Here is a 27,469-nt window from a genome sequence, read left to right as displayed (position 1 = left end):
AACATTGTATAAGCTTCAGGCCTCATAAAACCTGGATCCGCCCCTGGTCATTTGAGCTAGGCTTGTCCACTAGACCTACTTTAGAATACATGCCACGGACTATACAAATGACGAACCCGTGACTCACTATGGAAATACCCACAGGCATTTCCATTTGGGCCATGATATCCTTGAACTTTGTATTAAAATTACCAAAATATTACAGTAATGAAACTGTTGACAAAAATTTAACCAGTTAAAATTAAATTTAACCAGTGAAGTTAAATTTAAGCTACCAAACAAAAGTTATGAAGTTCCTGCAAAAAATCAATAAAGAGGGCTATCTTAATATTAAGCTGTAGCTTTTCAAATACTTATCTAAATACAAAAATAAACTAACCTACATGACTATATGGATTTTAACTATATATTAACTATGGTTTATTATTTTAAATTAAAAAAAAATGTCAAAATTGTTCCAACTGCTACTTGCTCTGAAGTTCCGAAATGCATTGCCACCGTATACAATCAAATGCTGAATGTGCTGTACGTGTGCACTGGTTAATGTCCAACTAATGAATATTATAAGTGGCAAAATTACATGGATAAAAGTGGTTAATAAAACCCTTAAATTAAAATTCAGAATCTTCCAGTAATTTTTCCCATAGTTCATCTCATTATTTACTTATTTTTCTTGTCATCAGCCATTAGTCGCAATTTTGAATGTGCATGGAAATTAACTGTCTGCTTTAAACATCAATTTAAAGCACAGGAATGATTTTTTTTTTTTCTTTTTTTTTTTTTTTTTAAATTTTACTTTTGCATGTCTTCATCAGAGCACTGCATAGTCGGCGTAACATGGTAACTAGTAACTTGTGTGGATGTCTTTTGTTTGTCGATATTCTAGTTTTGGTAGCAATGACTCGTACTGAAAGTAAGGTAAGAGTTAAATTTATCAAATTACTCTTAAATACAGATTATAACTTTCTAATAGAAAATTTTCAAAAATGTATTCTAAAAATTCATGAAATCCCATCCATTTTCTGGCTTTTATTTTTAATTAACAAACAGAACTACAACTAACACTAAGGGAAAACTTAGTCACTGTTTTAGAGTTTTACCCTCCAAATGTAAGGAATATTGGATCTCATTATGATGCTCATCCTTAACCTCAAAAGACATCACTCATATTACATGATGAAAGAGATGGGTTTGCTGGAACTTTGCTCTGGATTCTAAATATGAGTTTTACCACTTCAAGCCTCCAATAAGTGTTGCATATAAGAGATGGTGTTTTATTGGATAATGCTAGTATTGCCTGGTGTCACAGAGGGGAAGCATTCCTCTGCTATATGGATGCCACATCTCAATCCCTTGTTTACATTGGTTATCACCTCCAGTATACTATTTGCAGTGTTTTTTGCCTTACACATGAGGGAAGCATTATATCCAGGGATAGTAACAGTTCTACCATCATAAAGTAAAGCAGAGGTTTTGGTTCTTGCAGAATAACTGGACTTTGCTGAAATTTGTTCCACTTGACTCACGATTACCACCTGGATAACAGTTCCATCACCATTTTAGATTCTGAGCAGGCAGTCCTAGCTGTCAGGCTTGAAAGAATATCTGTGAGAAGCCTCAGAGACTAATTGTAATGAGTAAGAGGTAAATTAAAATTTCCGATTAAAGTTGTCTAAACAGATTTTTATCATGTTCCTACAGTCACTTGGCCTGTAGCATGTACCCACTATCAGCTTTTCTTTACTACTAACAGTGTTTCATATTATTATTATTAGCCATATGGTGCAAGGAAGCCTGAGGCTTATGCTGCAGCCGAAAATGAATTACGCTGAGAGAGAGAGAAAGAGAGAGAGAGAGAGAGAAAACAAGAGTCAGAAGTAGAAGGGAATCATCAAGAAAGGAAAGAATGATGACATTCAGCTCAGGTACAGAGTACAGAGAACGAGTACAGAGAAGGGCAACAAGATTGGTGAGAGGAACAAAGGGTTTCCTCTTACCAGGAGAGAGAGAGAGAGAGAGAGAGAGAGAGAGAGAGAGAGAGAGAGAGAGAGAGAGACTTAAATTCTGTCAGTTGCAGCATCTGGAGACTAGGCACTTGCGAGGTGATCTGATTGAGGTGTATAAGACCTTGAATGATTAGAGCAGGCTCAGTGCTGATGGGATACTTCTGCTTGCTGAGATTAAGAACCTGAATGGGCACTGATTCAAATTGAGGAAAGACAGTTGTAGAATAGATGTGCAGAAGTTTGCCTTTAGCCAGCAGGTAGTTATTGCTGGAACAGACTTCCATCTGTTGTTGTGGAAGTTGATAGCTTAAATAAATTTAAGGCTGAACTAGACAAACATTTGGAGTGACTGGATGGGTGAAATGGGAAGGGTTTTTTTTTTTTTTTTTGGCTGATGCTGTATAAGCTTGCTTTCTTACATCATTTTTTTTTTTTTTTTTTTTTAGGAGCATTAGCAACTAAGGCCATATTGCTCTGGGATATGCGGTGGTCATTCCCTGACCTTTCCGCATCCTCCGTATTTGGTGGTGACGGGCTCGAACCCCGGTCTAATTAAGAAGCGTGTGCTACGACACCGCTGCTCCTTCCCACCTGGCTATGGAGGCACCATTTCTTGCATCATATGCCTCAACTAATGCCAATGCTAATGTAGGCAAAAGACTTCTAAAACAAATAGTGCTTTTAATTTGAGCACTACTTGTTTTAGAAGAAATGAGTAGCACATTAAAATCAAAGCACTCCATTGAGCACCCCAAACTGCAACACACACACACACACACACACACACACACAAAATATAGTTTGGATAGAGAATAAACATCAAAGGTAATAGAAAGAAAGAACAAATAGGCATGCAGACATAATGACTCACAACAAAATAACAATGAACAAATGGATTACGAGAAGAAATCTTTGAAGGATGCAAAATAAAACGGAAAAGGCTTTTTACTTATATAACCACTAGAAGGAAAGATTTAGCTCCAAGTGGGGAGTTATATGACTTTGAGGTAACTGAAAGGAAAGTGGAAGAGGAATTGTTGAAGCTGAATATAAAAAAGGCACCTGAAGTGGATGGGAGCAAACCAATCATATTAAGGGAGGCAGCAAAGTAGTCAAGCCTTTATCCATAATTATGAGTTATGAGGGCATCCTTGGATTAAGGAGAGGTCCACGTGGACTGAGGATGTACGAAAGTTTTTCCAATTCACAAAGGGGGATTCAAAAGGTGACATAGGTAATTAAACGCCTGTTAGCTTAACATCTGTTCCAAGAAAATAATGGATTCATTGGTTAAAAAAGTAATCAGGACTATCTGGACAGAAATGCAATTATACTGCAGTAACAGCATTGATTTGTTAATTGGCAGTCTTGTTTAACCAATCAGATAGATTACTGTGATGCCAGGTTATTTTTTGCATCCAGTGATCTGGATGCAAAACACTCAGGATAGTGGAAAATGAAAAAGATCTGGGGGTAATTGTGCAGTCATATATGAAATTCTCAATGATATACAGGAATTTTTCTAGTAGTGATAAGAAGGTGATTATTCCATTGTATAAGGCAATGGTCAGGCTACACCTTGAGTACTGCATACAGGTCTATAGGCCTTATTTTAGGAATGATGTAGAGCTGCTGGAACAAGTACAGAGAAGGGCAAGAGATTGGTGAGGGGAACAAAGGGGTGCTCTTATCAAGAAAGGCTTCTCGTGCAAATTGCAGCATCTAGGGACTAGACACCTGCAAAGTGATCTGATTGAGGTGTTTAAGGGGCTTTGAATGGATTTTGCAAGCTCAGTGCTGATGGGATTCTTTCTCTTGCTCAGTCTACATATGAGGGGTACAAATTCAAATTGAGGAAGACGGTTGCAGAGCAGATATGTTGAAGTTTGCCTTTAGCCAGCAGGTGGTTTATTTCTGGAAAAAATTTCCATCTGTTTTTGTAAGTTGATCGCTTAAATAAATTTGAGGAATACTAGAGAAACCATTGGAAGGAATGAACAGGTGAAATGGGAGATGATTTTTTTTTGGTTTTGGCTGATGCTATATTGTAACTTGCTTTTTTGAATAATTTGATGATGCTAATGTATACTGTACATTAGCATTTTTTGATGTTGTTTGATCTAAGTTTCAGTATTGTTGTGAGTTTTTATACATAATTAGTGAGATTTGTTGGCTAAAAAAAGGTGGCTCCTTATATATATATATATAATTTGTTATGAAATTTTTTACTTAATAATTGGCAATGACATTGCTTTAATGAGAACTTGACAAAATTTAAAATTTCATCCATATAGATATTGTGTGCAATTATAAGTGGAGTTCTACATTATTTCTTGTTGGCTTCCTTCATGTGGATGCTGATGGAAGGTTTTCAGATGTACCAAATGATTGTGTTGGTCTTCAGCCAGTCTACATATGTGAGGATGAGGTGGTTTTATTTACTTGCTTATGGTAGGTAACTATCATACATTGCTTTTGTTGGAAAACTGTTGTTATTTCATTCCTTTATATGTATATATATATATCAAAAATATTTGAAAAATCTTTTTCTAGTAATAATGAAATTAATAGAAAATTTTTTATACTTCTTTTGGAAATTTTTAAATTCATCTTAAAATAACTGCTGTTAATCATAGCAAAAAAACAAAGCGATTAATTAAAATTCAAAACAAAGAGCTTCATTAAAATTCACAAGTTCCGTACGCAATCAAACATTTAGCTGCCTTTCCCTGTAGCATTGTATTTTTTCGAACCTTGTGATATAAGAGACGGTATATTAAAGACACACTTCATAGCCTTTGTTGCTTTGGTGCTTATCACATGTCAGCTCATTACATTAATTGATTACTTTTTATGAAGAGTGCAATCCATTCTTCTTATCAACGCCAAGAAAATGAGTGAGAAAAACTCATCAGTGAATTGGAATACAACACAATAAAAAAAATTAATAATAAAATTGGTTTTGAAGAATCTGCAGTCAAAACTCATTTTACTGCATCCAGACAATAGCATTTGGGGCAGAAAAATAGTACTATTTGTGTACCTTCTCACGTAGTTAAAAGTCACACAAAAAAGTGTAGCCTACATTTACATGATGCAGGCTATACCGGAGGTGTTCCTCAACTTTACATTTATTTCTCTAGGGAGTAAACAGTTATCTGTCAAAGCTAGGTAATGTGGGTTTGTGTAAGTTAGTGTGGGTTGTGTTGTTGCATTGTTCATCAGGCCACTTAGCCAACACCAATCCCTAATTATCATCCATTGGTGTGGGGAACCGGGCCAGGGAAGTAGGGACATTAACTATGCAGAGCTACCCACCACACTTCCATGGGCAAGTGAAGGGAGCTCAAAAAATTAAAGAAAACAAAGTGAACTAGGGAATAGCAGACGGTGGGGGGGGAGGACAGGGAAAGAATGTAGAAAGGAATGAGAGGGGAAGGCATCCTCAGATGAAAATGAGTGAGGATAGTAGGATGGGGAGTTGGCAAAAGAATCCCACATCAGATGATTAGACTAATGGCAGCATGTCTATTAAGATGATCCTACCACAAGAGGAACATGTCCTCTTGTGGTAGGATAATCTTAGCAAGTTAAGTAGTGGCATTTTCCACTTGTATCCAGATTTTATAAAGGCTTGGTACACTTCTGCCTGCAACAGTTAAACTACCATACAATCAGACCTGCCACAATGATGGCAGCCAAATCAAGATACCAAATATTTGCTTCAGTCTGGTTATTAAAGAATATAGGGTAGACCCATTGACATATCTTGCTGGAAGGGGTTCAGAATTAATAGGTTTGGCTCATGAAGTTTGCTTGTTTTCAATGTTTTAAATATGCTATTATATCAGCATATGTTCTTATAACGTAGTTTATGCATAGCCATTTTACTGAATGGTCAGAAAATAAAATATAAATTCTTCTGGCTGCCTTGATTATTTTAGGAATGAAACCAGTACAAAATGATGTCAATAAGTAGCGTAAGCAGGTGATTACATGGATTTTGTGTTGATGCTTTACAGAAATTATGGTATTAGCATTTAGTATTAGTAGCAACAAATGATACAAGAAAGCAAACTTATAAAGTATCAACCAAAAAAAACAAAACAAAATTGCTTTGCACATCACCTATCCATTATACATCCCCTACAATAATTTATTTAGTTTTTCCTTGAATTTATTCAAACTACCCAGTTCTACAACAACAGCTAGCAGTTTTTGCTAGAAGGAATACGGAGGTGATTATCCCATTGTATAAGGCGATGGTGAGGCCACATTTTCAGTAATACATACAGGTCTGGAGGCCTCATTTTAGGAAGTATGTAGAGGAGTAAGTAGCTGCTGGAATGAGTACAGACAAGGGCAACAAGATTGGTGAGGGGAACAAAGGCTTCAGCTCTGCAAATTGCAGTGTCTGGAGACTAGGCACATGCAAGATGATCTTTTTTAGGTGTTTAGAACTTTGAATGTATTGAGCAAGCTTGTGGAATCCTTCCTCCTGCTGAGACTATGCATGTTGAAGGGGCATAAATTCAAATTGAGGAAGAATGGTTGCAGAATAGATGTGCTGAAGTTTTGTTTTTAGCCAGCAAGTGGTTGTTTGCTGGAACAAACTTTTATCTGTTGTGGTGGAAGTTGCAAGCTTAAATAAATTCACAGAAGAATTAGACAAGCTATTGGAGGGAAATGAATAGGTGAAACGGGAGGTGTCTTTTTTTTTAGTTGATGCTGTATAAGCTTTCTTTCCTGCGTCATTATAAATTAAAAGATGGAAGTTTGTTAAAAGAATCAACCACCCACTGGCTGAAGGCAAATTTCCCACATCTGTCCTGCAACCATCCTTCCTCAATTTGAATTTATGGCCCTTTGTGTGCAATCTGAGGAAGAATATCATCAGCATTGAGCTTATTCAATTTCTTCAGGCTTTAAAAACCTAAATCAGATCTACCTTGCAGGTACTTAGTCTCCAGATGGTACAATTTTGAGAACTGAAGCCTTTCTTCTTCTTGAGACCACCCTTTTGTTCCTTTCACTAACCTCATTGCCCTTCTCTGCACCTGCACTAGCATATCTGTATCCATCCTAAAATGAGGCTCCAGATCTGTATGCAATGCTCAAGATGTGGCCTAACCATTGCCTTGTAAAATGAGATAATGACCTCCTTATTCCATCTAGGAAGGTTCCTGTATATCATTAACAAAACCTAATGAGCTATCATGGCAGCTTTTCTGCACAGCTCAGAGAACTTCATATCTGAATGCACAATTTTCCCAGTCTCTCTACTGTTCAATTACACTGAGTATAGTACTATGTTAATCTGGGATTACTGCTACCCATATGCAGTAATCCCAGATTAACATCAACTGTCATTTCTTAGCCCATCTTCCTAATTTTTCTAGATATTGTTGCAGTAGCTTACCTTGACTACTGTTATTAACCACAATGTCAGCCCTTTGAATCATCTGCAAACTTAAACATTAAGCCTGTTATACCTTTATGAATATCATTAATAAATATAGAAAACAACAATAGTTCCAGCTCTGAAACCTGGGGGACTCCACTAATAACATAAATGGACAGTGTCCATTAATAACTGCTCTCTGTTTTCTCCCACTCAAGGCGCCTCCATAGCCAGGTGGGCAAGAGCAGCAGTGCATAGCACATGCTTCTTGATTAGACCGGGGTTCGAGCCCGTGACCACCAAATACGGAGGTTGCGGAAAGGTCAGGGAATGACCACAGCATATCCCCAGAGCAATATGGCCTTAGTTGCTAATGCTCCTAAAAACTAAATAACAAGCAAACATCTCCCACTCAACCATCTGTTTATCCATACTCGTGAACTACTCTTGCAGACCCTTCTCTGTACTCATTCCAACAGCTCTACATCCTTCTTAAAATGAGGCCACCAGACCTGTATACATTACTCAAGGTGTGGCCTGACAATTGCTTTTTACAAGGGGATAATCACCTCCTTATCCGTGCTAGAAAAATTCATGTATATCATTGACAAGACATAGCAGTAATGTTGCTCTTAATGTCTTACTGATCCATTGCATTAGCATTTAGTAGAGACATATGATGCAATAAAGCAAGCTTATGCAGCATCAGCCAAAAAAAACCACTCCCATTTCATCCCTCCATTCGTTCCAGATACCTGTTCAGCTCAGCCTTAAATTTATTTAGGCTATCAACTTCCACAACAAAGGATGGAAGTCTGTTCCACCAACCAACTACCCACTGGCTAAAGGCAAACTTCTGCACATCTGTCCTACATCTGTCTGTCCTCAATTTGAATTTATGCCCTCTCAGAGGATTATTCTGAGCAAGAGAAAGAATCCCATCAGGATTGAACATGCTAAAACCACTCAAGGCTTTTTACACCTCAATCAGATTACCTTGCAGGTGCCTAGTCTCCAGACACTGTAATTTGCAAAACTTAAGCCTTTCTTCATAAGAACAACCCTTTGTTCCATTCGCTAATCTTGTTGCCCTTCTCTGTACTCGTTCCAACACCTCTACATCCTTCTTAAAATGAGGCCACCAGACCTGTACACAGTACTCAAGGTGTGGCCTGACCATTGCCTTTTACAAGGGGATAATCACCTCCTTATCCCTGCTAGAAAAATTCCTGTATATCATTAACAAGACACCGTGAACTACTCTTGGAGACCATCTGCACTGCTCAGAAAACTTCATATCTGCCTGCACAATTACCCCCAGGTCCTTTTCGTTCTCTACCACTGTCAGCGTAGTACCACAGAGTTGATATGTTACTCTGTGGTTACTTCTTCCCATATTTAATACTTTACATTTGTCTATGTTAAACTTTATTTGCCATCTCTCAGCTCATCTGCTCAACTTTTCTAGATCCTGTTGCAGCAGCGTACTGTCATTAGTGTCCTTAACAACCCTGCCAACCTTCGTATCATCTGCAAACTTTGATACTAAGCTTGATGATCATCAATATCCATCATCAATATCATTTATAAATACAGAAAACAACACTGGACCCAACACTGAACCCTGAAGGACTCCACTAATAACATTAGTCCACGATGAGCAGTGTCCATTGATTTCCACACTCTGTCTTCTCCCACTTAACCATCCCTTTATCCATAGCACAATTTGCCTCCAATTCCACACTGCTCCAATTTGTTCAGCAGTCTTCCATGTGCAACAGTATCAAAAGCCTTTCTAAGATCCAAATATATGATATCAAAGTTATTCCTTGCATCCAGTTCCTTTGTGACCACATCATAGTATCCAATCAAATTGGTCAGGCAAGACTTTCCCTTAACACAACGATGCTGTGTCCGAGCTATAACTGAAGTCCTGTCTAGATGATCCTGCAGTGCTTCTTTAACCAGTGCCTCCATTAATTTTCCTGGAACAGAAGTTAAACTAACAGGGCCATAATTATTTGTGTCGCCTTTTGATCCTCCTTTGTGAATTGGGGTCACATTTGCACATCTCCAGTCCATGGGTACCTCCCCTGAGTCCAAAGAAGCTCTCATAATTATGCTTACTTCCTTTGCTGCCTCCTTTAATATAACTGGATAGATTCCATCCACCCGGGTTTCTTTTTTATGTTTATCTTCAACAATTTCTCCTCCACTTTTCTCTCAGTTATTAAAAAATCATCTAGCTCGCTGCCAGAATTTAACTCACCTCTGGCATTTCCCTCCCTGAATAAGTCCTTATTTGGGCGCCTCCGTAGCCAGGTGGGAAGGAGCAGCAGTGCGTAGCACACGCTTCTTGATTAGACCGGGGTTCGCGCCCGTCACCACCAAATACGGAGGATGCGGAAAAGTCAGGGTATGACCACCGCATATCCCGGAGCAATATGGCCTTAGTTGCTACTGCTCCTAAAAACCAAATAAAAACAAAAACAAAAAAAGTCCTTATTTGTGAATGTAGATGCAAAATTCTTATTTAGTTTGTTAGCCACCTGAGCAGGATCATCAACAGTTGAACCAGCAATATCTAGTGGACCAATCTGATTCATCCCTTTCCTTCTAGAGTTTACATAGGTAAAGAACTCTTTGTTGTTTTTCTTTGCATCCTTTGCCAAAGATTTCTCATAATCTGCCTTTGCCTGCCTAATCTCCTTTGTGACTTGGTTACAGACCAGCTTATATCTATCATAGGCTTCCATGTCACCCATTAATTTATATGTATCCCATGCATTTTTCTTCTCTGCCATGGCGCCTCCGTAACCAGGTGGGAAGGAGCAGCAGTGAGTAGCACACGCTTCTTGATTAGACCGGGGTTCGAGCCCATCACCACCAGATGCAGAAAGGTCAGGGAATGACCATTGCATATTCCAGAGCAATATGGCCTTAGTTGCTAACTCCTAAAAACCAAAATAACAAACAATTCTCTGCCATATGTCTCATTAGTTCATCTGACATCCATTTAAGCCTAAACCTTGAACAATATTTCTTAGTTGGTATGTAAAGCCTAGTAGCTTCCAAGATAAATTCTTTGAATACTTCCCATTTTGAATTTGCTGTTGGTAACATCATCAGTTGGTCCCACCGTATAGAATTTAAATATTGTCTCAGACCATTGCAGTCACCTTTACGAAAGCAAAAACCCTTCCCTTTATCCTTGATGGTAGTTACCTCTTTGAGTAAATCCCACTTCAGCACACTGTGATCATTGCCACCTAGTGGTTCCTTTATCTGCAGATTCTTAATGCATGAAGAATCACTACTGATAATCAGATCAAGAGTATTACTCCCTCTAGTTGAGTGGCAACTCCATAGCCAGGTGGGCAGGTGCAGCAGTGCGTAGCACACGCTTCTTGATTAGACCGGGGTTCGACCCCATGACCACCAAATACGGAGGATGCGGAAAGGTAAGTCAGGGAATGACCACTGCACAACCCCGGAGCAATATGCCCTTAGTAGCTAATGCTCCTAAAAACCAAAAAAATAACAATAATAATAACCCTGTAGTTGCCTCCTAAACATGCTGATGTGGAAAACAATCATCCAATAAATCCACAAAAGCCTTGCTAGCGTGTGAACTACCAACCCACAAATTCCAGTTAATATCTGGGAAATTAAAATCCCCCATTATAAGACTCTCTGATTTACTCGCCCACTTTATTTCTCTGTACAGTTTCTTATTATACTCATCAGAGTCATTAGGCCTCTAACACACTCCTGCTCTCAATTTTGATCTCCCAATGCTTATGTCACACCAAACTGACTCGGCACTGCACTGTCCAGCGATGTCGATTGGCTTCACTTCCTTGGATTTTATGTGTTTCTTAACTAATAGCATAACCACTTCACATTTCCTATCCTGTTTATCCTTCGTGTACACATTCTGCTCCCCAAATTCCAGTTCTGCATTCCTTATATCTGTGTGACAACAATATCTGCCTTTGATGTTTCAGGCAGTACCTTAAATTCATCAAATTTATTTGCCAAATCCCTGGAATTGGCGTATATGTAAGTATACATGCACGTGTTCCTATTCTTAGCTACCCTAATACAATGCATTCCATTCCCATCCAGTCCAATTTGAAAAGCAGTCTCTTACATTCAACAGGATCAAAAGTACTTCAGAAATCCAAGTATATGATATCAAAATAATTTTTTGCATCTCCTCCTTCGTTATTACTACATCATATTATGTAATCAGATTTGTCAGACAAGGTCACCCGCTAACAAATCCATGATGTGAGTTCAGTATAATTGCATTCCTGTTTAGATTGTCCTGCAATACTTTTTTAACCAGTGACTGTAAAGTCTTACCACCTTTCTTTGAATTCTTGCCAGAGACTTCTTGTAATCTGCCTTAGCTTGTCTGCTGTCCTTTGTCACACGAATACAGACTAGTCTGCATCTACCATAGGGGGTCTGTATCACCTGATAATTTATATGCATTCCATGCATTTTTCTTCTCTGCCACAAGTCTCATCAGTTCATCCTTTAGGTCTTAACCTTGAATGGTATTCCTTAATTGGTATGAAAACACTAGTTTCTTGTATGATTACTTCTCTGAATGCTTAGCATTTAGAATTTGCTGTTGTAACAGTATAAATAGTTGCATAGAATTTAAAAACTGTCTGATATCATTATAATCATCCTTGCAAAAGCCCTTCCCTTTACCCTTAAGAGTGGTTATATCTTTATATAAATCCCATATGAGTATACTATGATCACAGCCAACTGATGGTTGTTTTTCCTGCAGATTCTTAATGCATGAAAAATCACTGCCTATAACCTGAGTCAAGAGTATTGCTTCATCTTCATACCTCTCTAACATGCTGCTGCAGAAAACAGTCCTCCAATAAGTCCACAAATGTTTTGATAGTGCGGGAGTGAACAACCCACAAGTACCAGTTCATAACTAGAAAATTAAAATCCACCATTAGAAGACATACTGGTTTACTGTTTTGCTCTATTTCTCTTTATTTATTATAATCATCATAGTCATTTTAGGCCTTTAACCCACTCCTATTCTCATTTTCATTTTCCCAGTGCTTATGTCACACCTAACTGACACAACATTGCACTGGCGATCCATGTCAATTGGATGCACTGCCTTAGATTAAATATGCTTCTTAACTAAGAGCATACCCTCCAACCTGTCTCTCCTTTTGGTACACATTTGCATATGTTGATGAATTGGCAATACTAATTAAAGGAAACTCTACGTATAACTTGGAAATGAAGACAAATCATTTATTACAAGACCTTGTTTTCTGAATGCAAAACTACAAACTAACAGTATCAACCAAGAAAAACAATTCAGATACTACTAAAAGGTTCACTACAGAAATAGACCCCCCCTCATAAAATATAATGAAAAAAAAATAATAATAAAATCAACAACCACCTGCAATTACTTAGATGCCATTTAGACGAGAAACTCTCCTTTACTCATCACACCAGACATCTCAAAGAGAAAATTAAAAAGTACTCGGGTCTAATTGTCAGAATAGCAAAGAAGAAATTTGGTTTAAAACCTAGAACACTGAATCTGTACTATAATGCAGTCTTTCTACCCATAATGCTGCTTGGGGGTGGAGTGCTAACAAACAGACAGTTTACCATCAACAAATAGTTTAACGTCACAAAGGATCATACTGTTAGTAATGTCAAGAGGCCTATTAACAGAATGGACAGAGTCTATCCCAGTCCTGCAGGTCCTAAAAGGAAAACTTCCTACTTACTTGCAGATCATCTATCACTATCTAAAATACATATACAAGAGAGCACTTCCAACTGCAATATCAGACATTAATTTGGACATCACAGCCCTTTTATTTGCCAAATAAAAGGGCTGTGATGTCCTTCAGGAACTTCAGAGAATTAGGTACAAACTTACAGAATAAGGGCAGACCAGCTGGGAGACAAACCGGTTAGAACAGACTACAAGAACCTTTTTCCTCAACAGTACAAGAATATCCCAAATCATATTCTGCATGGTTTTCACCCAGCCTCCAGGCCACCTTTCTGCTGACTGAGCATGGAAGCTTAAATGAGAAGCTATACAAATTGGGGATAGCAGAGATCCCCAAACTGCCACTACTGCTAACAGCCAGAGTCATAGAAAAACACATGCTATTTCACTGCTATTTTGCTTGGGATGCATATAAATTATCAAGCATATAACTATAAGTGGTATAAATACTACTAAACGGCTCACTACAGAAATAGACCTCCCCCTCATAAAATATAATGAAAAAAAAATAATAATAAAATCACCAACCACCTGCAATTACTTAGATGCCATTTAGATGAGAAACTTCCTAATTTATATTATAAGTAGTATAAATTATCAAGCGACTCAGAAGCCTATGGCAGATATAAGCTAGTCTGTAATCAGGTCACAAAGGTTGTTAGGCAGGCGAAGGCAGATTACAAGAAATCCTTGGTAAAAGATGCTAAGAAAAACAGCAAGGATTTCTTTACTTATATAAACTCTAAAAGGAAGGGGATGAATCTGATTCGTCCACTTGACATCGATGGTTCGACTGTTGATGATCCTGCTCAGATAGCAAACAAACTGAATGAGTATTTTGCATCTACATTCACACATGAGGAATTATTAAGGTTTGAAAATGGCAGAAGGTTATCAAATTGTAGCAGGATACTTAATGATTTTGTAATAACTGAGAGCAAAGTGGAGGAGAAATTGTTGAAGTTAAACATAAGAAAAGCACCTGGGGTGGATGGGATGGGATCTATCCAGTTATATTAAAGGAGGCGGCAAAGCAACTAAGCAAACCCTTAACCATAATTATGAGAGCATCCTTAGACTCAGGGGAGGTTCCCACGGACTGGAGATGTTCAAATGTATCCCCAATTCACAAAGTGGGATCGAAGGGTGACATGAGTAATTACAGACCAGTTAGTTTAACTTCTGTTCCGGGTAAAATAATGGAGTCACTGGTTAAAGATGCATTGCAGGATCATCTAGACAAGACTGCAGCAATAATTCAGACACAGCATGGGTTTGTTAAGGGAAAGTCTTGTCTGACAAATTTGATAGGATATTATGATGTGGTTACAAAGGAACTGGATGCAAAAAATAATTTTGATATCATATATTTGGATTTCAGGAAAGGAATTTCCTGAAATCCAAAAGTAATGACAGTGTGCTACTGCAACAGGATCTAGATAATTTGGGCAGATGGGTTAAGAAGTGGCAACTGAAGTTTAACCTTGACAAATGCAAAGTGCTGCATATGGGTAGAAGTAACCCCAGAGAAACGTACCAACTGTGTGGTACTACACTTAAGGTGGTAGAAAATGAAAAAGACTTGGGAGTAATTGTGTAGGCAGATATGAAGTTTTCTGAGCAATGCAGACAGGCTGCCAGGGCAGGTCATGGGGTTTTGTCAATGATATATAGGAATTTTGCTAGCAGGGAAAAGGAGGGGATTATCCCTCTGTATAAGGCAATGGTCAGGCCACGCCTTGAGTACTTTTTTTTTTTTTTTTGTTAGTTGTTGGCACATCAGCTTCTATGGCCATATTGCACCTCCCAAAGTTTTTGCATTTTACTGGGATCCAAGCCTGAGGCAGGAAACAAACCTGTGACCTTTGGGTTGCCAGGCAGGCAGGCACTTTACCTACCTGGCTAGCCCGGTCAGTGCCTTGAGTACTGCGTACAGGTCTGGAGGCTTCATTTTAGGAAGGATGTAGATTTACTTGAGCGTGTACAGAGAAGGGCAACAAGACTGGTGAGGGGAATGAAGGGATCCTCTTACCAAGAGAGGCTTAAGTTTTGCAAATTGCTGTGGCTGGAGACTAGGCACCTGCGCGGTGATCTGATTGAGATGTATAAGGCCTTGAATGGGTTGAGCATGCTGAATTCTGATGGGATCCTTCCACTTGTTCAGATTACGAACCTAAGGGGGCATAAATTCAAATTAAGAAAGGACAGATGAGAATAGATGTGTGGAAATTTGCCTTTAGCCAGCGGGTGGTTAATTGCTGGAACAAACTTCCATCTGTCGTTGTGGAAGTTGATAGGTTGAATAAATTTAAGGAGGAACTGGACAGGCATTTGGAGGGAATGGTGTGATTTTTTTTTTTTTTTTTTGGCTGATGCTGCATAAGCTCATACACTTGCTTTCTTGCATCACATGCCACTACTACCACTACTACTACTACTACTGCCCAGCATATGCAGATCACAGATACCAACTGAACCTACAAGCAGGACAACCTAGAGCCAGGAATGGAACTAGTACAAAACAGAGAAAAACTATAAGGCATTCTGAAATTTGCAGCTCAAGCATTTAAGAGGCAAACTTTTTTTTTTTTTATGAAAACCCCAAACACGAAAGGTATCAAAACCTATAGTACTTAGTACCGTGCATGGGTTGAAGGGAAGTATGGGGGGAAGGGGGATGCCGGAAACTTTGCTCTAGAGACTAAACATGGGTTTCACCACTTCAAGCCTCCAATAAGCAAAGTGGTGGTATTTCACCGGTTGATGAAAGTCATCTACCACCTAAGAATTGCAATAATATCACAACAAAACACATAGGATATACCAAAAAAAATAATAAAATAATGTGACAACACCTGACTTGACTTACCAAAGCTGACAATCTTCCCCAGACAGGAAACTATGAAAGATGGAAAGAACAACCTCGACTAAGAAAACATCCTGGACTTGACTACACAAACAATATAACTAGCTGGCCCTGCTATGCAGAGCAAGATCAATGATGGCCTCATCTACAGCGGCAGACAAAAAAACTGCATCACTTTAAAAAAAGGTAACATTTGTAGTGAAACATATAAAATATTGTTTGATTACAGTAATTTTGTTTGTCGCAAAGCAAAGGTATCGCATGAGATAATGCTTCTATTGCTTCATGACATACGGTCGAAAAGCGTTGTCAGCTTCAGGAAGGAAAATCATTTTTTATATATTTTCATTAGATTCTTTTAATTGCATTAATTTGATTTTTAATTGTTTTAAATTGATTTGAATTGTGTTAAATTGATTATTTAATTATTTATATTTTACTCTAATGTACCGGTAAGTTGTCGATTTTTTTCTGGAGGGTATCATACGGAAGTGTTCTACATACTATATTGAGGTAAACTCCTCTTATTATTTTACTAACACACTCATTAGTGTCCTGTTTTGCAGAGGTGTAAGCATGGCTCCATATGTTCAGTTTAACACCAAGAACAAAAAGTGTAGCTGTTTCTCTGCCCCAAGAAGGGCTTTCTATGGGTGCTATCATTGATAAAATAGGCTGCCACCAGTCAACAGTATCCTGGGTGCTGAAATTAAAGTGTGAAACCAGTGATGTGAAGAGAAGACTTGGATCAGGCCATACGAGAGTGACTACGCCTTCCCAAGATCAATATTTGAAATGGCTATGCCTTCATAATTGGCATGCTGGTGCTCCTGATCTAAAACTGGACTTTGAGATGGCCTCTGGTGTTGAAACAATTGCACGAACTATCCAAACTATCCAAAGACAGCTTTTGGAATATGGTCTGCATGCCTATTGGTCCAAGAAGAAGCCTTTGTTGACCCAACAAATGAGAAAGAAATGACTTGCTTGGGCTAAAACATATGTTTTATGGATAAAAGAGCAACGGGACACCATTATCTTTTCTGACGAATTGAAATTCAACCTGCATGGCTCGGATGGGAAGCGATATGAGATGAAAATCGGAGGTATAACACCGACTTTAAAGTTCCCCACCAGTCAGATGATCAGGGGATGCATAACAAGCAAAGGGTGGGGCATTTCAACAGGACTCAACACCTTGCCAACAACAAAATTCTTAAGTTTTATGCTGTTCAGATTTAATGATGAGTTTGTCTTCTTGTCTCACAAGGCTTTAAACATACTTACACCAATGTTTTCCCTCATTTTTCTCCCTTAAGGTGCAGTCATACCTAGAAATGCTGGCATTACAGTGTTGGACTGGCCCAGCAACAGTCTAGATTTGAATCTTATTGAAAATTACTGGTAAATAATGTCATCTAAAATTGCTCAGAAGAAGCCAACAAGTAAGATTCAGCTGCAGGAGAGCATTGTAAGGGTTTGGTACCACAAAATTGCACAACTGCATATCCAGAAGTTGTTTAACTCTGTGCCAAATTGTTCCAAGGCTGTAATTGCAGCTCGAGGAGGAACAATAAAATATTGAGGACTTATTTTGCTGATTTCAGTTTGTACACGTAAATGCAATAACATGTACGTTTGGTTGTCATGATTGCCATTTGCATGATTTCTCATATTTCCATTAATTATGCATTTTACCCTTTAAGAAGATATTTATGGCAATTAGGTATATCAGGTGAAGTCTTTTTATTGGATTTCATTCACAGAGATATATATCCCATCTAACAAATGCATTTTGAACATTTCTGCAACCCACAATGCAGCGCAAGACACATTATTTGCAAAATTCACAAGTGATGCAGTTTTTTTGTTCACCACTGTAGAGACAGGACCACATCAACACCATTTTACCCACATACCAGGACAAGATGTTTAATTCTGACCCCCTTCAGGGGAATGGGATCACCACTGACCTTGGCAGCTTGCTGCCAGGGTGGGATTTATGCTGACCCTGAGGGCTCTCAGGGTGAGAGTGCACTTTTCTATCTTCTATTCTTCCCCTACCAACTTCATTCTCCAGGGTAGGTGAGCTTCCTACTTACACCCCCATCTTTACTATTACTTTTACCCCCCACCCCGCCTACACCCATACTTCTTCCACTATTCCCTCTCCTTTATTTCACAGGGCCTTCTCAGAGTCAGTCTCTGGGATCCCAGTACAAGATATGTACAACCTGGCATGCCTTCACATGGCAAAGGACAGGTGGCAGGGAGCACCTGACCAGGTGTTGGATGCTTTATGCCTGCTAAGATGCCAGAGGCATGATCATACAACTCACCAACACAACACATCACAACTCTTACACACCTTACACAACATATGCACAACCAGATATGGCAAAAGTCTCATCACACATGCACTTAAGCGGTGAACGGGAAAAACCCTGTGGTTCGCAACATCAACACATTTGACATTTTTAACATTTGTATTCCCCAAATTCAAAGTCTGTGTACCTTATGTCTGAGTGTCTTTACAAATCCTTAGTGTCTGTTTCATGATTTAATCAGTACTACAAGTTCATCAAATTTATTTACTATGCTCCTAGCATTGGTGTATATGCAAGTATATATGCACCTATCCTTTTTCTTTGTTACCCTAACACAGCCTATGTATTTGCTTGTTCCATGGTGATCTCCAGCACCTTGCTTTCCAGGCTGCAGCATGTTCTAATAGAAGCAGAGAAAGAATCACTTTCACTTCTGCCTGCAGTATTAGTTAATCTATTAGTCTGTATTCCCCAGAGCTAGCAGTTTTCTGATTCACCTATCACTGCATTGATAGCATCAGCTAATATTCTTACACCCTTTCTATATAATCATATCCCATTCCTGTAAAAACAATCTCTTCTGTTAACAAACACAAACCACACTGAAAAATTCTACTCCATGAGCCTTGTACTGTCTCTAGGGTCGAATCAATTGACAAAGCTCTCAACATGTACTCCCTGCTGTTGTGTCTGGACAGAATTGCAGACACTCTTTCAATTTTAATTCTAACTTGCAACTTTTTCACATCATTACTCTGTAATTATTAAATAAGTCCTCTTAATTGATACTTAAATGCAATAATATGTAGTGTGCTATCAAGTGTATGTATTCAATTTTAATCCTAACTTGCAACTTTTTCACTTCATTACTCTGTAATTGTTAAATGAGTCCTCTTAATTGACACCTAAACGCAATAACATTATCAAGTTTATGTTATATGTTCAATAATACTGTTATGTTTGTAAAGTTTTAAATTAGTTATTGCCTTACTAGAAATAAAATTTCTTAGCTAAAATAAAAAAAATATAAAATAAATGCCAACCTATGTTATTAGAACCTTCTGACTACTGAACTTATTTACCAAAATTAAAATTGTACAATTCAACAAACTGCATTACATTACTAGTTACATGATATGATATTCGTATCAAATCACCAAAAAAAAAAAGTTCTATGAATATTGAATCATAACTTACAAAATCGCTAATAAAATTTAATATAAATTAACAAACATGACTGGGATTATTAAACTATTTACCTTTTTTAAGAGCTCAAAGAATTTTGAGCCCTTAAAAAAGGCAGAATTTTATTTGTTCCTAAGAGCTCAAAATTCTTTGTCTGCCCAGTTCATAGCCAATCTTTAGATGTATAATGTATCAGTGTTTCTTCTTATTATGATAATTTTAATTTTCGTGCTAAATTAAAAAATCTTTATACAGTACTGTTAATTTTAACTTCATATATTTATTTCAGAATAATAGGTTTTTGTGAAAAATGGGGGAAAACAGCATCCCTAAGCATTGTCATTCAGTACTGGAATAACCCAGGATGAAGTGACCATGTAGAAATGACTTTATGCTCCTAAGTAAAATAAAACTGCCTTGAATAGTAATAGTATTCACTATATATTACAAATTACAGGGGAAGAGGTTTAGACTAGATTCTAGAAAGTTCTTTTAGTCGGCAAGTTGTTGACTGGAACAAAGTTGCCTTTGCAGGTAGTTGTTGACTGGAACAAGTTGCCTTTGCAGGTGGTTGACAGTTTAAATAAATTCAGAGGTGAACTAGATAGTTAAATATGTGAGGAGGGAAGCACATAATTATGATGCAAGAAAGCAAGCTTATATAGCATCAGTCAAAAAAAAAAAAAAAAAAAAAAACGCCCTTCCCATTTCACCCATCCATTCACTCCAAATGTTTGTCTAGTTTAGTTCTGCCTTGAACTTATTTAAGTTGTGACTTCCACTAAGATGGAAGTTTGTTCCAACTATCAACCACCCGCTGGCTAGATGTGCTGAAATTTGCCTTTAGCCAGTGGGTGGTTGATAGTTGGAACAAATTTCTATCTGTTGTAGTGGAGGTCAGCAACTTAAATAAGTTCAAGGCAGAACTAGAAAAACATTTAGAGTGAATGGATGGGTGAAATGGGAAGGGTTTTTGTTTTTTTTTTTTTGACTGATGCTATATAAACTTTCTTTCTTGCATCATATTGCCCTACTAATATGCAAGGAAACTAGACTCTTGCCATACTGGCAAAAAAAAACCAAAAAAAGTAAATAAGAAAATGCAAATTATGTGCTTCCGTCCTCACATATTTAACTATCTAGTTCACCTTTAAATGTATTTAAACTATCAGCCTCAACTACCTGCAAAGGAAGGCAACTTGTTCCAGTCAACAACTTGCCAGCTAAAAGAACTTGCTAGAATCTAGTCTAAACCTCTTCCTCTGTAATTTGATTTTATTGCAAGTAGTTCTGGAATCCTTAATAACAGTGAAAATTCTACCTCCATTCATTTCACTAACCCCCTCTCAGAGATTTATAAACCTCAGTCACCTCTAAGGTGCCTACTTGCCAAGCTCTGTAGCCCACATAATTGGAGTCTTTCCTTGTATGGTTGCCATTTTGCTGATCTCACCATGCGAATTGCCCATCTTTGGACCTTTTTAAGAGGCTTAATATCTTTTTTTTTTTTTTTTTCAGATGAGATTTCCATATTTGAACATTGTGTTCCAAATATGGTCTTACATTTGGTATTAAAAATGTTGCCTTATAGAGTGGGTTATGACCATTCTATCTTTACAGAATAACGTTTAATCAATCATTTATAGGAAAGCATGGGCATTCCTGGTTGCCTTTACACTGCTCAGAAAACTTCATATCTGCCGGTATCATAACTCCCAGATACCTTTCTTCCTCCACTGTTTTTAATTCCGCCTCACAGAATCTATATATTTAATACGGAAGCCATTTTCTCTACTCCATCAGTGTGAATGATAGGCTTAACCGATCGGGCGGAAGTGGTCTCAAATTGAAGCTATTTCTTTCTAGGTGTGCACAAAGTTGTTAAAATTTCAAAATTTGCAATAGTTTTATTTTACGGAACAGTCCAGTTTTGTAGTACAAACGAGAATAGTTCAGCATTCACTTCATAGATGGACTGGGGTTCGAGCCCACCAAATATGGAGGATGCGGAAAGGTCAGGGAATGACCACCACATATCCCCTGAGCAATATGACCTTAGTTGCTAATGCTCCTAAAAACCAAATAACAAACAACAAACAAACAGTTCAGCATTCATTTCATAGATGGAGCCACAGGAAGATAACTGTTAAACAAACAGACATCTAAGTTGATAAAGCATTTTTTTCTTATTAACCATTTGAATTTTTAACTCTTTAACTGATTAACAATTTGCATATTCGCACAATCGTGTCCTTTGTTCTGAAAAATAAAATAATAATAGTAATAATAATAATTCTTTACTAGTGCTGCCTACCTTAAAAGTAAGAACTAATCATTAGGATTCCATTGCACTGCTCACTCACTATATGCTCCCACATTGCACACGCAAGCCCATACACTCATTGCAATTCATTACATTTAAAACGTTCAGAACTCATTATCATTATCAACTTCAAGTTTATTTGTATTTGTTTTTTAAAGTGAGTAATAATTTAAGGATTGACAATTATGTCACAGTCAGAAAGACATGTCCGCCGCCGCCATTCTGCTGTAACTGGTCATGATGAACATACCTTGTGGCGAAGAAGATACACACCTTTTCATGTTTCTGCAAATGTATTCAGGATCGGTCTGAAATGTACTTTTAACGATCTGAAAGATTTAATATGTCACATTAATGACAAGTGTGAAAGAATTAATTTAGAAATTTTATGCCGACTGGGCTAGCCAGGTGGGTAAAGTGCCTTCCTGGCAACCCAAAAGTCGCGGGTTCGAATCCCGTCTCGGGCTTGGATCAGAGTAAATGCAAAAACTTTGGGAGGTGCATTATGGCCACAGAAGCCGATGCGCCAACAACTAACAAAAAAAAAAAAAAAAAAAATTTACAAATGATGCCTGGTAATTCGTAACAATATAACAGTGTTAACACAATTGTATCTGAAGAACTTTTGCGATATTCAACTGAATTCCTGGACAGCCTCAGTTTAAGTGATTTACCACCCAACATTTTAGAGTTGAAGGTAGGAGCAGTTGTTATTTTACTGCAGAATATGGCAATTTCAAAAGGATTGATCAATGGTACGAGACTTATAGTCAAAGTTATGCATCAGAATTGTTTGGATCTGATTAACCTAATTATTAACCCTTTAGCTTCTCCTGAATAACAGGAGAAGCTAAAGGAAAACAGATACTCTTACTGTGTGTAGATTTGACTCCATCTGATTTGACTTTGCCATTCTCATTTAAGAGACAGCAGTTTCCTATTCGGCTGGCTTTTGTGATGCCTATAAATAAAAGTGAAGGATAAACATTTGATAGAGTTGGAATTTCGCTTACTAACCCTGTATTTAGTCACGGCCAATTGTATGTAACAATGCCTTGGGTCAGATAATTCCAGCATGTTAAGATAAGGCTACCAGAAGGGCACAAGAATACAAAAGATGTCATTTTCAAAGAAGTATTATAGAGGCTGTACTACATTTCAAGAAGTTGGATTGCAATATGAGTGTCATGGTACATTTTTACACTTCCACATAGACTTTTCCCAGAAAATTGAGGAAGTGTAAGTGAACAACAGAGTGAGAGGCTTCACCAGGACATTAAAGATATGAAGATGAGGTAAGGGGAAGCGATCAGTTTTTAAAATGAAAGGTGAGTTTTTAGTGGACTTTTTACTATTCTGCCCTTTTTAGTAGTATTTTTAAGATGTATTTGATAACTGCAAAATTTTTTCAATGGATACTGCTAGTATAATTTACTTTGGGCTGTTTCCCAAGCATAAGACCTTGCATTTTACTGTATTAAAACATAGTTTCACTTTTCTGACCATTCTTGAAATTTGTTCAAGTCATCATGAAGTAGTACTTGGCAATGATTATTCACGACTTTACCCAATCTTCATGTCATCTGCAGATTTTGACATTATAACTTTTATCCTTACATCGATATCATTTATGAAAATCAAAACGAACAGTGGTCCAAGAACCAATCCTTAGGGGTTGGCTCACTCCTTATGTCACACTAATCTGAAGAATTTCCTTTAATCACAGTCCTCTGCTTTCTGCCCTGCAGCCACCCAGAAGTCCATCTTAGAATTTTTCCAGTAGTACTAACATGTTCCAGCGAATACAGTAAGTAACTGCTCATGCCAGACTGAGTCAAATGCTTTGCTAAAATCCAATAAACTATGTTGAAATTGTTCCCTACATCTAGCTCATATTCATAAGCTAGATGTAGGGAAAAAGTGTAATAATTTAGTTAAACATGATTTTTCCCTTAACAAAACCATATTGTGTGTCCTTTAGAGTGCCATATCTATCTAATAACTCCTTTATTGCACTCTTAATCATTACCTCTAAGGTTTCCTGTACTACTGAAGTCAGATTAACTGGTCTGTAGTTACCGACTTCACTCTTAGAACCACCTTTATCATGTATTGCGATATGTTGGCACTTCTGCAATCCAAAGATTCCCTTATCATTAACCTCAGTGGTTCAATGCACTCCCTGGCTGACAGCCTCTCTCAAAATTACTGGGTATATGCCGTCAAATCTGGGAGCCTTTCTCGCCTTTATGCTTGAAAGTTTTTCTAATAAACATTCATCTGCAATTTCAAAATCACTAATTTCATATGGCTACGCCTGATTTGCACAGCCTATTTTCAGCATTGAAGGGTTTTTTGTTAGTAAAGACAGATACAAAGTACTTGTTCAATTCATCTGCAACATCATCTGTATTATCTAAGACTTTCCCACAGCCTTTGCTTCCCTAACCTTATTTGTGGTACTATTACAGACCTACTTATACTTGTTGTAGGCTTCAGTACTTTTCATTGCTCTGTGACTATCCCATTCTGTCTTTTTCTGCTCTATTTGACAGATCAGCTCTGCATTCATCCATTTCAGCATCCTCCTCCTCCCTCTTAATGGTATGTATGTGTTTTTGTTCTGTGATTTTTGTTTTAAAGGTATTCCATAGTTCAAATATATTTGCACTCACTCTTCAATCCGCCCATTTAATGGATGCCATATAGTGCCTTAAACTGTCAAAGTTTCCTCTTCTGAAATTAAAACCCATCCTTTACCTTTAACTATTGCAATATCTTGCAGTATGTATCTATTGCAATAATACTGCAATTATCTTCCAACTAATGACTGTGATCACTACCTGTGATGTCATCTGATTCGTGAGTAATGATGAGGTCACAGGGTTCAGTGTTGGGTCCATTGTTGTTTTGTATGTTTATCAGTGATATTGATGAAGGTATATCAAGCTTAATGTCAAAGTTTGCAGATGATACAAAGGTTATTTTAATAACAGTAATGACAGTATGCTGCTGCAACAGGATCTGGAAAAGTTGGGCTGATGGGCTGAGAAGTGGCAGCTGAAGTTTAACATTGACAAATGTAAAGTACCAACTGGGTGGTGTTACACTCAGAGTAGTGGAGAATGAAAGAAACCTGGGGGTAATTGTGCAGTCAGATATGAAGTTTTCTGGGCAGTGCGGACAGGCAGCCAGAGTAGGTAGTGGGGTTTTGTGAATGATATACAGGAATTTTGCTAGCAGGGATAAGGAGGTGATTATCCCCTTGTATAAAGCAATGGTCAGGCCACAGTGTTTGTTCCAACCAACTCTCATCTAGCTGAAAGCAAAATTCTGCAGCTGCCCTTTTTTAGTTTGCCTCCTCGTGTGTTGTCATCATTAATTTTACTTTATTCCTTTAAAGCCTTAAACACTTCAGCCAAGTCTCCTTTTAAGTTCCTAGTTTCCAAGCACTGCAATTTGCAGAACTGAAGTCTTTTGTAGTAAGAGTACCCCTTTGTGTTCTTGAATGATCTGTTTGCCCATCTCTGAACCCATTTAAAGAGATCCACATCTTTCTCAAAATGAGCTTCCAGACTTGTATTCAGTACTCAAGATGTGACCTTATACAATGAGATTTATCTTACGTATATAATGGGCTAATTACCTCCTTATTGCTGTTGGCAAATTTCCCGAATATCATTGCAGAACCCCATGAGCTATTCTGGAAGCAGCACATCTCCACTACTTAGAAAACTTCATGTTGTACTATCCAATTACCCCAAGCTCTCTTTTGTTCTTTACCACCTTGAGTGTGGTACCACTTAATGGGTATGTTTTTCTGGGGTTACTACTGCCTGTTTGTGGTAGTAATCTACATGGTGCTACATTACTTCTTTAACCAGTGACTGCATTATTATTTTCCCCTGGAATTGGAGTCAAGCTTACAGGCCTGTAATTACTCTCTTTACCCTTGGATACCTTTTTATGAATTGGGGATGCATTCACACATCTCCAATCCATAGGGATCTTCCCTGAATCCAAGGATGTGCTCTCATTTATTGGCCCAAAGTTTACTTACCCTTTTGCTGCCTCTCAATGTAATTGGATAGATCCCATCTACACCAGGTACCTTATTTACTTTTAGCTTAAACAATTTCTCTTCCAATTTCTTCTCAGTTATCACAAAATTGTTCAGCTCCTCCAGTAGAATTTGATATACAGCAAACCCCTCTTTATGATAATAATCCATTCCAGTGAAAATATCATAATGTGAATCCAATGACTCCAGGGGCTCACATCTGGTGAGTATGGGCTTGGCACACCCAGGGTCCTGAACTGGATATCATCATTCTTCTTTTTCTTGGTGATTCCCTTTTACTTCTGACCCTTGTTCTCTCTCTCTCAAGGTTAAAAAAAAATTTTTTTTTGGCTGGTGCAGTATAAGCCTCAGGCTTCCTTGCACCATATGGCTAATGATAATAATAATAATAGCACATTGTTTTTTGGTAATTCATTCCAAGGCCTCAGAAGTTAATTTTTGCTATACAACTAAACTATTTTTTATCTCTTTAAAAGATGATTTTTATAATGGAAATTGTACATATTGATTAAAACTAATATATTGATTAAAGCACAACACAAAAAATCACTTAAATTAAAGGCTGCAAAAACAAAACACGCAGCCAACACGTTTGCAAACGCTGCTATTGGCCGAGAGGAGGGATCACGTGTTCTGGTCAGAGACAATCATAAGCCTATCCCATTATAAAATTAAATGAGTAGGTGCTGGTTAACATGATCACTGGTTAGTGAAATCAGTTTCATTAATTTCAAAAAACCAATTCAATTCATTAAAATGCACTACATTTTTATCGTTATCATATGTTCAGCAATAAGAATCAATTTTGAATGCTTTGTGATATTTTTTTAAAGCACTTTTCTGGAGGTCACTACCATAAAAAATAAAAATAATTTGCAGTTTCCAGTTTATTGGTATTTTCTCTTAGTGCAATCTATTATAAACAAGTATTAAACTCGATCTTATTGCATTTGCAATAATACCGATAGCTGGAATTCTGTGGGTTTTAATGTTATTATGCTGAAATGTGTTTCCCCTTCAATCATATAAAAAACATAAATAAATTTTCAGAATCTTCTCTTCATTCCTACTTTTTAAGATTCATAACCTTTTAATTCTATTAAACAGCGATTATAATATCGGAAAATATGAGGCATATTACCACAGGTAATAAAAGTAAAGATCACATTTTTTACACTTAATTACATTGTTAATTAACAAAATTAAATGATATGTGAAAATCGGAAAATATTTTCCACAGGTTAGCAAAATAAAGATAAATTTACACTTACATACATAGCTTAATTAATACTGTAATATGTACATACGAACTAACATCCGTATCTCACTTGTGCGTATCATGTTACTTGCAATTTGTGTGTGCCGCGTTCTTTGTTATTGATTGCTTATCTGTTTTACTGTTTTAAATTTTACAACCCCCCCACTGAAAAAAAAATGTCAATGAACAGGAATATCAATTAGTTAGATGTACATATTA

General features: G+C 37.5%; 1 protein-coding gene across 1 annotated transcript in view; it reads left to right on the top strand.

Annotated features, from left to right (window-relative positions):
- The window catches only part of LOC150074959 (adhesion G protein-coupled receptor L1-like), a 267,365-nt gene that overhangs the window by 179,361 nt on the left and 60,535 nt on the right, over window positions 1-27,469 (top strand). The window contains exons 11-12 of the mRNA XM_090389003.1: window positions 816-918; window positions 4,301-4,457. Of these exons, the coding sequence (XP_090245129.1) occupies window positions 816-918; window positions 4,301-4,457 (260 nt within the window). The remainder of the gene's footprint in view (window positions 1-815; window positions 919-4,300; window positions 4,458-27,469) is intronic.

The sequence above is a fragment of the Mastigoproctus giganteus genome, chromosome 14 (assembly GCF_048544385.1).
Source record: "Mastigoproctus giganteus isolate SK-2022 chromosome 14, ASM4854438v1, whole genome shotgun sequence".
Classification (NCBI taxonomy): domain Eukaryota; kingdom Metazoa; phylum Arthropoda; class Arachnida; order Uropygi; family Thelyphonidae; genus Mastigoproctus; species Mastigoproctus giganteus.
The sequence above is the reverse complement of the archived record's forward strand: the minus strand, read 5'-3'. Positions and strand labels throughout refer to the sequence as shown.